At 31.9% G+C, this 13996-nt stretch overlaps 1 protein-coding gene across 1 annotated transcript; it reads left to right on the top strand.

Moving 5' to 3' along the window:
- The first annotated feature begins 5331 nt into the window (after positions 1-5331).
- On the top strand, positions 5332-7028 carry LOC126661133 (uncharacterized). The gene is made up of 6 exons (XM_050354926.2): positions 5332-5435; positions 5508-5684; positions 5761-5937; positions 6020-6244; positions 6320-6448; positions 6622-7028. The coding sequence occupies exons 2-6, from the start codon at positions 5508-5510 to the stop codon at positions 6847-6849; spliced, it is 936 nt and encodes a 311-aa protein (XP_050210883.1). The 5' UTR covers positions 5332-5435; the 3' UTR covers positions 6850-7028.
- Positions 7029-13996: the final 6968 nt, after the last annotated feature.

Here is a 13996-nt window from a genome sequence, read left to right as displayed (position 1 = left end):
GAACTTTCACAAGCAGCAACCACAAAAGCTAGATGACATAAAACACCAACATGGACACCACCGTCGCCGCCGCTAGCACCGTCACAACTAGAATCATCAATGTCGCCGCCACCACAGCCACTACTACAAGAAGCATCAATACAATCTCCACCACTACGGCGACGATTAGATACATCATTACACGCACCAACACGACCATAATCATCATCACGACAACAACCACCACAAATATCAGTACCACCTCTGCCACCTATACAAGAGTCATTTACTTCGCCAGTAAACGGTGATGATCATTTAGAGACTCCACCTACACCACAGTCATGTACTACACCTATTTCTAATCATTCGACCGGATCCAACACGAACAATCGGCATTCATCAGACATTTCATACATATATGTCGAGAGTAAAAAGTAAGATAATTTATCAACTTATTTTACTTATATCAGTTTATTGTATACAATTTTGTTAATATGTTTTTGTTAATGTTTTTATTCCTTTTAAGATTTCTACCTGATGGTAATTCTATAGCACGAAGCATTAGCTCCGTATTTAGTGAGAAACAAGATCCAACGGGATATACCTGGAGTGTTGTAAATGCGGATATACTACTAACCTAACAAATGGTAAATATTTCTATTATGTTTATCTTATCTTTGATCAATAATATTATTTTATTGCTTTATAATTTCAGAGAATATACTCCTGGAATCCTAGTGATGCAAAGGTTACTATGGCCATATGGAACAGAGTTGTGTCAACTCACTATAACCAAACTCTTGCTAAATGGAGAAGTTTGTGGAAAAAGAACAAAAGCATACCTGAAGGTGTTAAATTAGACATTTGGAATTCTTGGCTTAGAAAATGGGAATCAGAGGACTGGAAAAAGAAATCTGAGCAAGCTTCAAAAAACAGAAATTCAGAACCGTGTGGTCCCGGAACTGGTGTCGCTAAGCATAAAGGAGGATCCAAAAGTGCGTCAGAGCACGCGAAAATAATAGTAAATGTTTAGAGCATTACATTATCTTTTTTACTTTACCAATGTTGTGAATCTGAGTCTTTAAGGCTTTAAAATTGCACATTATTGTTTGCATGCACAAATAAGAGAGAAATAAAATAACCAGTCATGTACTAACTTAAAACTAGGCCTAGGGGTACTTTGGAGTGTGCGTGCCATTTTAGCTTCAGTTGATTACGACCAAACTTCAACAAATGTGATTAACGAATTCATGTGTTTCATCAGGATAGATTTAGCATTTGTTTTTATGTTTAAATCTCTATAGCTTTGTCACAACTGTTCTTTATCACTATGTTCATTTTTCTGTTGTTGATGAAGTCATGCGAGAATTCGATAAGCAAATGAAAAAGGTACTCATTAGATTTTGCTACCACATCTACTGATTCAATGTTAGAAAATTCGAAAACAGAAGTAGAACCAACAACGCATTGTAAATCATCTTTGATTGGAAGTAGAGACCCATATTGCGAGAAAATTAGGAACATTTAGCGAAAATCAATAAGCATTTACAAATTACCAAGTGTTTCCTGGCCAATGCATTGAACTCTTTTAGGCACATATATCCGACTTAACTGGTGTCTTTGTCTACTTGTTCCAATAGCAATAAAAGACTGGTGTGCGAGCAATAGATTATTACTGAACCTCTAAGGATTGAATGGTTCCATATTTTCCATGCCTTACTGTAATTGTTTGCATGTAATTAATGATAACCCATGAAATAATAAAAGACCAAATGGCTTAAATTTGTATTGCAGGAACATTATCATACCTTGATAGTCGGAAATGTTTCATTTAGACCTTGTAACAATGATGATACTTTAAATGCTGATTTCCCTTTGACATCCTCTCCATTAACAGCTAAAATATGAGCATGAAATGTGGTTCCACTTATTATAGGAAAATGTTCAGTTTTGTCAAATATATGAGTTATGAAATTAAATCTGTACCAATCAAACTGTTTCATTATATTATTTTCTTATAACTTTTAGGTGATGGAAGGTGGTGTGAATGAATGGGCATATTTTCGAAAGTTTCATATGAGGAAAAATGGGAAATTTGTTGATAATAAATCTCGTATTACTAATGTAAGTAGTCTAAATCACATCTATTAAAAAAGTTCTTATTATGTATTTAATTTATTAGTTTAATGTTTATGTAGGACAAGATACAAGCCGTCGTTGATCTTCCTAGTCAACCATTAGAAGATGGAACTATACCCACAGTTGACATTAATGCGATATATTATGATGTTGTTGGTGGTGAGAATAAAAGGCGTGTATATGGATTGGGATCTCAAGCATCGGTCTTTTATCCTCGACATTTGCCATCTACTTCTACCCCGTCCAGTTGTTCAACCTCAGATGATGTAAAAACGATGATGGAGTCTTTGAAGGAACAACATGAGTTCTAATCTAAGAAGGAAGAAGCTATTATAGAAAAGCTGAACTTTTTATCTGAAAAGGAAAAAACGATGGAAGAGAAAATGGAAAAATTAGAACGTACGCAACAAGATTGTGTGCGGGGTTTTCAAAGTTTAAACAATGATAGGTAGGATTTGGCAGTTGTATCTATATCGTAGTAGTTTTTTATCGTTGTATTTCGTAATATTCGTACTTAGACTACTTTTGATATTATTAATAACCAGTATGTATTATTTTGAATTTAATGAGTAGCTACCATTATACTTATATTTGTTTCATTTTCTGATTTTTTAGAAATTTCATTTATTGTTATAGTAATTATTTGTAATATTTTGTCAAAAAACCGTCACAACTTGTGAAGGATTTATGAGGAAATATGTTAGTTCATAACTGAATTTCCTTCACAAATCTGTCATAATTTTGTGACGGATTAGTGACGGTTAGCTTCATCACGAATGAAATTCTGTCACAAATGCGTCACTAAATTGTGACGGATTTGTGACAGTCAGATACATCACAAATGGTATTGTCGTCATAAATCCGTCACAATTAGTGACAGATTTGTGAACATTTAATCCGTCACAAATTTGTGACGGATTTTTTAAAAATTAACCATTGACTTTAGTGACGAATATATGCGTCACTAATCCGTCATAAAATTGTGACGGATTATTTTTTCCGTCACAAAGTCTTTGTGACGCCTTTTTTGGCAACCGATTAAAATCTGTCACAAACAGCTGTTTGTGACGGATTTGTGACGGATTTTGCCGTCACAAACTGACTGTTTTTTACTAGTGAATCAATCACAAAGAAAAACAATCATTTAATGATGCACAATAAATGAAAGAAAGAGTAGAATTGAATGCTTGTAGTTGTTGTTGCTCTTATAGTGTCTAACCACATAAATGTGGCGGTTGAGGGGTATTTATAACCCTAACGACTCTCCTATAAGTCTTCCAAATAATGACAAAAAGTTGTGCAGAAACCAACACAGTGGCGCCGCAATATAAAACTTTTCCAATGAGCTGATACCATGTGTCAGCCAATCTTTTAGGGCTTGCAAGTAGCCGTTGGACACCAAAATATGACAACGGTCGCGCCCGTAATTGTTGGTACGTAAATGAGTGTACTTTAGGTTATTCATACGCGCCCATAATTCATCAGTATCGCGCCCAAGATTTCCGTGTCGCGCCATTAACTGTAGTCTGTCGTCGGCGCGACTTATCTTCAGTAACTTGGAGATTTTGAAATTTTTGCTTCTCGCTAGAAACCTTTGAATCAATCCACAAAGGTTTTAATAGGTTCCTGCATACTTAAAAACAATATTAAAATTTTTAAATTGGTTGTCAAAAACTTGATTCACGAAATTGGGTTGTGACAAACACTTATTTTAACTATTGAGATATTATAATTAATAGATAATTCTTATTAGTTTTTCAAGACTAAATAGACTATTTATTATTATTTTGTAAAATAAAAACTTTTAGGTTTTGGCCAATATTTATATGAATTTATTTTTAAAATATAATTATTAATTACATTTTGTGCAAATGCATGGACTTACACGACTAGTTAAATTATACTTTCTAATTGAAAAATGACAACAAAAATATCTTTTATCCCAAAAACTTTAAAAACAGAGTTTTAATCTATCTATCTATCTATATCTATATATATTATAATCTTGAATTCCAAAAGAGCTTTCACACAATTTCGCCAAGTGTTTTTCTATATTTCATTCACGTGTACAACTATATTTAAATTTATTTTAATTTTTATTTGTATAATTTAATTAACTATTTCTTAAACACACAATAAATTTATACTTATGAAATTTAAAGAGTTTAATATAAGTTACAAAGTTTGAAGAGTTCTGTTTAATTATTTACTTTTTAAACTATGACATAAAATATATTTTAAAAAAGAAATTTGATTAAAAACGTAATTTTAACTTTAAAAAATAAAGGTTTAAATCCATTGCATTTTAAAAAAAAATTCTAATTATGAAATTCAAATTTAAGGAAAGAAATTTTATTAAAAAGATAATTTTAAATTTAACAAATGAAGGTTTAAATCTATTGTGATATAAAAAATATAAATTTAAAGAGTTTTTTATACATCATTAATGTTACAAATTATGAAATCAATTATTATTTTTATTTAGTTAGAAATTTAATTAATTGTAAGTTTTTAAAGTCATTTATTATGAAATTTTAGAAGTCTTTTATATTATTAATATTTGTAAGTTATGAATATGAAAAGACTATTTTTCTGTATATAAATGAGAAATATCAACCAAATTTCATATACATAATTTCTTATCTTAACGTAAGCACTTGGATACTAAAAAAAAGGAATGTTTTTTTATCTTTTCAAATGACAAAATATATTTATATTTCACAAAAAGTAAAAAATTATAGTTAATTTTTTTATTGTTTATGCTCAATTGATGTGTTTTTATTGTAGGAGAAAAAAAAAGCACGCATATTGTTAATTTATAGTTAGAAAGCATATATTCGAATGATATTATTTTTCTTTATTTGCTTGGTGGTGATGTTCATGAATCATATTCTACGTGTGTTTTTAGCTTTATAACTATATATAATCATGTAATGAAAAAATTATTTAACTTTTTTATTATTCAAATTTTTCATGTATCAAATAAGATATTATAAAAAAAATATTTATTGTAGATTTTATTATCAAACCCGCGCAATGTGCGGGCATCGACCTAGTTCAAATAAAATTCTAAAATTTACAAAGGAGAGTTCTCGAGAAAGTCCAATATCATATTCTCAAAGTTTAAATAATGTATTACTGCTATCAAATCATATCCCCAGTATTTATATCTTTTTATTGAAATAAAAAACCAATTAAATGTGTAAATATTGAAGAATATTTGATTATAGAGGACCCAGGATAAGCCTATAAATATAGGACTCGTGATTTCTTCTTTCTTCATCTAAAGACTAAACATTTGAGTCTCTATTATCAAGGTAACAAATAAAGTTTGGGTTGTTAGTTATACAAAGATTGACAGAGTGATTAATTAGATATCACATTTTCAGATGGCTAATGTAGAGGCGATCACTGCATTTCATGGTAGTATTTCGCGAGATCCGAACGCAAAATTTGCAGCGGAATCAGGAAGGTATCATCTGTATGTATCATATGCCTGTCCCTGGGCTTCAAGATGTCTTGCATACTTGCAGCTTAAAGGGCTCCAAGACGCCATCAGTTTCACGGTATCAAATTCATCGACATTGAATCATATATATCCATCTCGTAGCGATATTCATTCTTCAAATTCTGTGTGTGCAGCCTGTGAAACCTATTTGGGGAAGAACAAAAGAGAGTGATAAGCATATGGGATGGGTTTTCCCTGCTTCGAATACAGAGGAGCCAGGCGCTGAACCTGACCCTTTCAATGGTGCCAAGAGTATAAGAGCTCTCTACGAGCTGGCGTGTCCTACGTATGCTGGAACGTATTCGGTTCCTGTATGTTCCTATTTTCTTTCTTTCGGCTAATCAAAACTCTGATTTTGGTCGTGTCTGTCTCATTCATTGATATTCATGGTAGGTACTGTGGGATACGAAACAAACCACAATTGTTAACAATGACAGTGGGGAAATCATCCGAATGCTCAACACGGAAATGAATGAATTTGCGAGTCATCCCGAGCTGGATTTATATCCTCTCTCCCTGCAGTCTAAGATTGATGAAGTTAACGACTGGGTGTATAAGGGGATCAACAAAGGTGTCTATACTTGTGGTTTTGCAAAGGACCAACAAACTTACGACCAAGTAAGCTTTCTTTTACGTTCCCGTTTGAGATTCCGTCATACATACTGTAATTTTATTCACTCATATCATCTGCAGGCAGTGAAACTGTGCTTTGAAGCCCTTGATGAATGTGAGAAAACACTCGAAAAGCAACGCTACATGTGCGGCGACCAACTAACTGAAGCAGATGTCCGTCTGTTTGTCAGCCTTGTAAGATTTGATGAGGTACTACATTTTTCCCATCTACTCATAACCTATCTCGAGTAGTTAGTTCCGTTTCGAGGACCAACTTTCCATTATTAGAGATTTCCGCGGAGTGACGGTCCAAAATCAATCACAAATCTCCCTTCTTTTCTATGGAATGTATATGATGATTCCAATTTTGGTATTATCTGCAGGCTTATGCTGCTCTGTTCAATTGCAACGAAAAGCAGCTTAGGGAGTACCCAAATTTGTTCAACTTTACCAAAGAGATTTACCAAATTCCTGGGATCAGTAGCACTGTGAATATGGTACACATTAAGAAGCATTATTATAAAAGTCACCCCGAGTATAATCCGATTGGAATCATTCCGGCTGGCCCTAAGATCGACTTTTCGTCGCCCCATGATAGAGAACGCAAATAAATTGAAGTTATGTGATGTTCTTCTTAATGTGTGTGTGGCTTCAGTTATCATTGTAGATGAAATAAATCTCAATTCAGAGAGATGATATAATTAGTAAGTCTCATGTCATGGTATCTATGTTCTTGGTAGTGTATGCTTACCATTTTTACCTTAAATAAAAAATATATCAAGTAATGTCACGTTCTGATTTGTTGATTTGCTTTCTATTACAAGAAACTTGTTGAATGGCATATCTTGATATTTTATCATAAGATTTAATTCAATCCTCACAAACAGAAAAGATATTTGAATTTATTTTCTTATTGGACTTTTTCCGGTAAATGATGATTATATATGTAATTAGCTGGACCACAAGAAGTGGAATGCAAAAAAAAAAAAAACTAGCTCTTAAGCAAAACGTCTAGAGAACGAAATACATAATTACCGCTATATATAACTGAGACTAGAATTATGAAATTTATAAAGAATCACTCCTTTGTTAATGTAAACAAAAAATGAAATCTAAATAATTAGTCCTCTCATTTTTTAAAATTCTACTATTTCTAGCATTCCAAATCTCCCAAAGGTTTACGAACCAAATTGTGCTCCAATGATTACAAAACCTATTCCGAGAAAACTCCAACAATTGAGTGTAGAAACTATGGTCATCGTTAGGAAACGGCCAAGCTTGAACCCCAAGTTTGTCTTATAAAAGTCTACACCAAAAAGGCTAAACTTTCAAACAATGAAAAATAATATCCAAGCCACTTTGAATATTCGAACAGAAAATGCAATTTTCTAAATCCATTATGTTACGATTGAAGAGAAACTGATTAGAAGAGATACGATCCTCGTGTAATAATTAAACAAAAAACATAATGCGTGGAGGAATTTTAATTTCCACGAAAAATATAATACGACGCCAAATATGGCTGACTGCATTTCCAGCACAAGCAGCAGCCATGACTCTCAGGTTCACCGATTTGTTAACAACTAAGGGGAAAAGAAAAGGGTGAGTCAAATGCAACGGCTGAGACTGAGAGGGCTTCCAAATATCCTTCCAAAAACTGATGTCCTCGCCGTTACCCGGTTTGAAGCTAATGTTAGATCGGGACAAATATAAAATGTCGCCATAAGAATAGCAAGCTTTTCTAACTCCCCTAAAGCAAAGAAAGAGTATCACCAACAAGTCATGTAAACTTGAAATTTTAGAACCATCATGAATAACCGCAAACAATAATGAACGTTTATCTCAAGAAAGTAGTTTCCATGCCCATTGTAGCTTAGATTTAAGAAACCGAAAAGTATTCATTAAAAAAAAGATAACTAAAATAATTGGGTAATTAATTCTGACAGTTACAATTGTTTTTAATTTTTTTTGCCTTGATGGCATCAGCAATATGACATGGGGCTGTTGAAATTTGCTAGTTTTATTTTAAAAATTTATGAAATATGGATAATTTTAGTTTGAAAATTATGTATGAGTCCAAATTACGCATCTATGGCAAGTTTTATTAGAACAGCTCAGCATCCAGCTCATCATCAATTCAAGCTCAGCACAAATCATCCAGCTCAGCATTAATTCAATCTCAGCACAAATCAGTTATATTGTTAAGTTAGTAAGATTATTAAAGGCCTAATTACTTAAAAACCACCCACCTTATAACTTTTTTTTCATTTATACCACGACCTAGGAAAATTTTCAATTGTACTCTATTTTTGATTTTTATGTTTCATCACTACCCTAATGAGTTGAATTGACCTATTTTCTTTTGAAAAAGAGTTTAAATTAATCTTTCATTTTTAATCTATATTCTAATAAAACGTTAATGTTAATCATTTATGTATTTTGTTTTTAATATATTCATCTTTAAATTAATTAAATTATCAGAAAATTTGCTTTTAGGGTACAAACGAAATATAAAAATCAAAATTAGGGTACAATTGAAAATTTTCCTAGGTCATGGTATATATGAAAAAAAAATTATAAGGTGAGTGATTTTTAAATAATTAGGCCTTTATTAAATCAGTCAGTTAGTTAGTTAGATTTGATCGTTAGTCAGTTAGTGCAAAGTTTGTTATATTTCTGTTAAATACTTAACAGAATAGAAGTTATTGTTAAGTATTTTAACTCTGTTAAGATAGGCAATATAGTCGTTAGAGTTAAAACTCTATATAAAGCTGTAAGTGAAGTTTAATGCTTCTTTAATGAGAATTTCTCATAATTTCTTCAATAATCTACTCTCTATAATCTTCTTCTTCTACTTCAATCAAATACTTCTTTTACATTCATAAATCTAATAAGTTTTTAGGTAAAAAATAAATTCCGACTGACATTTGAGCATTTTTTACTGGAAAATAACAGAGTGTATGCAACCTGCTTCATCAAGACTGCTCCGTGTGCATATCTGCTGCTACTTCATAATATTGTGCAATTGCCTTGTCATCATTTCCAGATGTACAGCTATATTACAGTTGTATTCCAGCTGTATTCCAACTCATAATTTTAGCTTCATCTAGCTTTATTTTTAGTCTATAAATAGCATTAGACTTGTAGTTTAATTCCTTTAGTTTTTGTAATTGAAAACTCAATTCAATATAATTTCAGTTACCGGTTTATTTTCTGATATGGTATCAGAGCGGGTCCGAGCCCGGGATCAGGCGCTGCCGCCGGTGTTGCCGCCGCGTTTCAGTTTTATCGTTTCTTCTCCGTTGTACTGAACTGGATGTCCAGTCCCAGCAGTCCGGATTGATTTCAGATTCAGTTTGTTGTTGAGCATCGCTATCGGTGACTCCAATTTCTCGTTCATCGCTATCGGTGATTTTCTATCGGTTTCAGTTCATCGCTATCGGTGCTGAAAATTCAAGTTCTCTGTTGAATCGTTGCTATCAACGATTTCAGGTTCCTATTCTATCAATTTTTTGATATGTTCAGTTCGTTAATTTGTTTTCAGTTCAAATTACAATTTTTAAAAGATTTAATTCAAATTTCAGATTGTGAAGTTCATATTGATTGTTGTTCTCATAATTTCAGGTTGTAATCCTTAAATCAATCTCCATTTTGTCCTTTGTTCTTCGTCTAAATGACTTCAAAATTTCCGATTTCATTATCTTTTCAATCATCAAAAATTCTCTCAATTAGGTTTCAGTTCCTCTTCTTCTCCGATATATTTTGCAAGTTTCATTGAGTTTTGTGAGGAAATTTTGTGAATATAGTGAGATTTAATTGAATATTTGGTTTGAGTGGATCAGTTCTGTTATCAGTGAAACAACGAATATTCAATTACGCACACCTTATGTTTGATAAATTTTCTCAATGAAATTCTTGGGTGTTTGTTCGTCCAATTCAGTTATGATTACTGATGATAAGTTCTTGAATTCTTAGTTTGTTGAAGATGAAATCACTGAGAATTAATTACATTAGAGAAAAAGGTATTTGAGAAAACATTTAGAGAATTTGATGAGCTTTGGAGAGAAGCAACTACTGCCATGTTGTCATGATTTTCAGTTAAACAGTTTTCAATTCTTCATTAGACCAGTTTTGCAATTTCAATTGTTGGAAGAAAGTGTAGTGGTGCTACAAATAATCCTTGCCCTGTGAAGATTATTCTTTATTCAATCTCTGCGAAGAAATGGTAGCTTGAAGACTCTGATCAATGCAACAGATATTATGATGCTTGTTGCAAGTTGCTTCATGCTGCTTGCTACTGATTCTATAGAATTGTTGCAAAATTGTTGCCATATCAAGCTAGACATATCAAATACATGTTTAGCTTGAGGGGGGGTAACAGAGTGTATGCAACCTGCTTCATCAAGACTGCTCCGTGTGCATATCTGCTGCTACTTCATAATATTGTGCAATTGACTTGTCATCATTTCCAGCTGTATTACAGCTATATTACAGCTGTATTCCAGCTCATAATTTTAGCTTCATCTAGCTTTATTTTTAGTCTATAAATAGCATTAGTCTTGTAGTTTAATTCCTTTAGTTTTTGTAATTGAAAACTCAATTCAATATAATTTCAGTTACCGGTTTTCGGTTTGTTTTCTGATAGAAAAACAAAAAAAAATAAAATTTAGTAAACAAAAAATAAAATTTAGTGATTAAAATGAAAAAAAAAATCAGTGAATGTTAAGATCAATTATCCAAAATAACTAGACTATTTGATTATATTAATCGGTCCAGATTTAACATTCAAAATAACAGAAACTCATGCAGAAAAAACTATTACATCCACGAAGATTACGATAACTCGATTTGTTGATGGGAAGCAGAAACAACCCAACACAGGTTGAAAAAGTAACAAAGTTATTAGTAGAAAGACATTATAATCCAGATTCACAACAGATTGACATTAATTACCATTATTTGCTCCGATCGAAATGCAGATAAACATTTACTTATGAAACTACTCTCTATCTTGAGGGAATGAAAAATTTAATATCTTGGCCAAGAGGAATTATATCAAATGATTTATTAAGAAAAGTTTACATATTATCTAATAAAATATATTTATATTCTTTACCTCAACTCGGAAAAGGTAAAGAAAATATCTCACACGGTCACGCTCGAAAATTTAAAATGAATGATTTTATTCCATTAGCATATCAATATCATGAAAATTATTATATCGATATCATAATTTTTCTATAAAATTATTTTACGTACTTTATTATACTGTTATCATAATCTATTTTCATAACATTATCATAAAATTAGGCAAAACATATCTTAAGATCCATGTACTTATCATTTTTTACTTCGTGCCTGGGCGTTTTTGTTTATTTATTTGGTCCCTATATTTTTGAAAACAGTTGTATAAAGTCTTTTTGTTAATAAAAGTGCACGCGGAATTGTGAGGGATCAAATGAAATTGTTTTTGAAAGTAAAAAGCCTAACATTATAAAATTGTTTTCAAAAGTACATGGAGCAAGTAAAAAAACAAAAACGCTACTACAACGTCAATATGCGTAGTTTGTGGCAATATTTTTATGGAAAATAATTTTTGCCACTAAATCAATTACATTTATATATTTTTGTGGAAAAGCTAAATTATGCCACTATACTCTAAACAGCAGTGACATAATTAAAACTTGTCGCAAATAATTGTTTACGTTTTTTGATGGAACATGAACAAAAATGTAAACTAATACTTACTCAGTAGTCTCCTTGCTTCGAAACCCTTTACTGAAACATTATTGTTGATGCTATTTTGTTTATTTGGGGGGGATTTAATTGGTTTCATTGATTTGGGTATTTGCTATTTGTGATAAGGATTGTTTCTTTATTCGTTGTTTTTTTTATTAACTTGTTAATTTTGGAATTGGGTTTTGTTTGTTTCTTTTACTGATATTAGAGGTTTGGTCTAGCTTATTAAGTTGGTAATTTAGAGGTGCTTTCTATTTTATTATTCAGTTTTGTAATGGAAGAGGAGACCTCCAATGTTGTTAATCTTATTTAAATTTGGGTCAATTTGTCTCAATTTGTCTCTACACTACATTTTCATTTAATTTTGTTTTTTTTTTTAAGCCCATCCGGTTTCCAAGGCTTCGCCTTGACTAATCCGGATCCGACCCGTGTCGCGCACCTGGCATGGTGGGTGAGTCTTCCAGTGGGAATTTTCTGCATTCACAAGGACTCGAACCCGAGACCTTGCTTAAGCGATAACAAGCCGCTTACCACTTGGACCAACTCCCATTGGTATTTAATTTTGTTTATTAACAACTATTTTGACGTTTTTTAATATAAATAAAATATGTTTGTCGAAATTAATCCCGATATATTCTTAAATATTTATTTTAATTTTAAAATTCAAATTCCGTATTTAACATTATTTTAAAATATTTTAAAATCCATTGTAAAATATTTTGCCTTTATTTATGAAAATGTCACTGCACATAACAATAGATTTTCAAATAGCACGAAATCTATTTCGATGACATAATCACATAATTCAAGCAAATTAACTCAATTAAAGCTGAAATCATGAAATTTGACTTTTCTAATCCTGGCTCACACGTCAACGGGACTAACTTCACTGTCCGATCTTTAAAATATTCCTTCGTAAATTTTTGGATATTACATTGATAAAAGAAGATAATTTAGCTGCATACCAAGATATTACTGCATATATGGGATTAGTTGGTAAATTAATCTATTTAAGTTGTACCAGGCCAGATATATCTTTTCCAGTTCAGCAATTGTCTCAATTTCTGAATTGTCCTACTAAGACACATTATGCTTCAACTTCTAGGATATTAAGATACTTGAAGAAGTCTCCTGGTCAAGGATTATTTTCCCCAGCAAATAACTCAATAAAACTGAAGGCATTTTCAGATTCAGACTGAGCTATATGTCCTGATAGTAGAAGGTCAATTACTCCAGTGTAGAGACAGAGTATAGAGCCTTAGCAAATACTGCTTGTGAGCTTTAATGGATTCAGTTTTTGTTAAAAGATTTGCGAGTCAATTCAAGCTGAGCAGCAATGGTTTACTCTGACAATCAATCAGCTTGTCATATAGCACACAATCCGGCCTTTCATGAACGAACCAAGCATATAGAAATAAATTGTCACTTGGTGAGACAGAAGTTACAAGGTGGTCTGCTGCAATTATTTTCCATATCTTCTGCTCAACAGCTAGCTGATTTTTTCACAAAGACATTACCTACTTCTAAGTTTCTGGAAATGCTTGCCAAGCTTGGAGTTCATGATATATACACTCCACCTTGAGAGGGGGGGGGGGGGGGTAGGGTATTAGAACAGATCAGCATCCAGCTCAGCATCAATTCAAGCTTAGCACAAATCATCCAGCTCAGCATTAATTCAGTCTCAGCACAAATTAGTTATATTATTAAGTTAATTAGATTGTCAAATCAGTTAATTAGTTAGATTTGTCAGTTAGTCAGTTAGTGCAAAGTTTGCTATATTTCTATTAAATACTTAACATAATAGAAATTACTGTTAAGTATTTTAACTCTATTAAGATGGGCAATATAGCCGTTAGAGTTAAAACTCTATATAAGGTTGCAAGTGAAATTTAATGCTTTTTTAATGAGAATTTCTCATAATTTCTTCAATCTATTCTTTACAATCTACTCTCTGTAATCTTCTTCTTCTACTTCAATCAAATACTTCTTTTACATTCTGATAAGTGTTTAGGTAAAAAA

The sequence above is a fragment of the Mercurialis annua genome, linkage group LG8 (genome assembly GCF_937616625.2).
Source record: "Mercurialis annua linkage group LG8, ddMerAnnu1.2, whole genome shotgun sequence".
NCBI classification, from domain to species: domain Eukaryota; kingdom Viridiplantae; phylum Streptophyta; class Magnoliopsida; order Malpighiales; family Euphorbiaceae; genus Mercurialis; species Mercurialis annua.
Note: the sequence above shows the minus strand (reverse complement) of the source record. Positions and strands in the feature narration are given on the sequence as shown.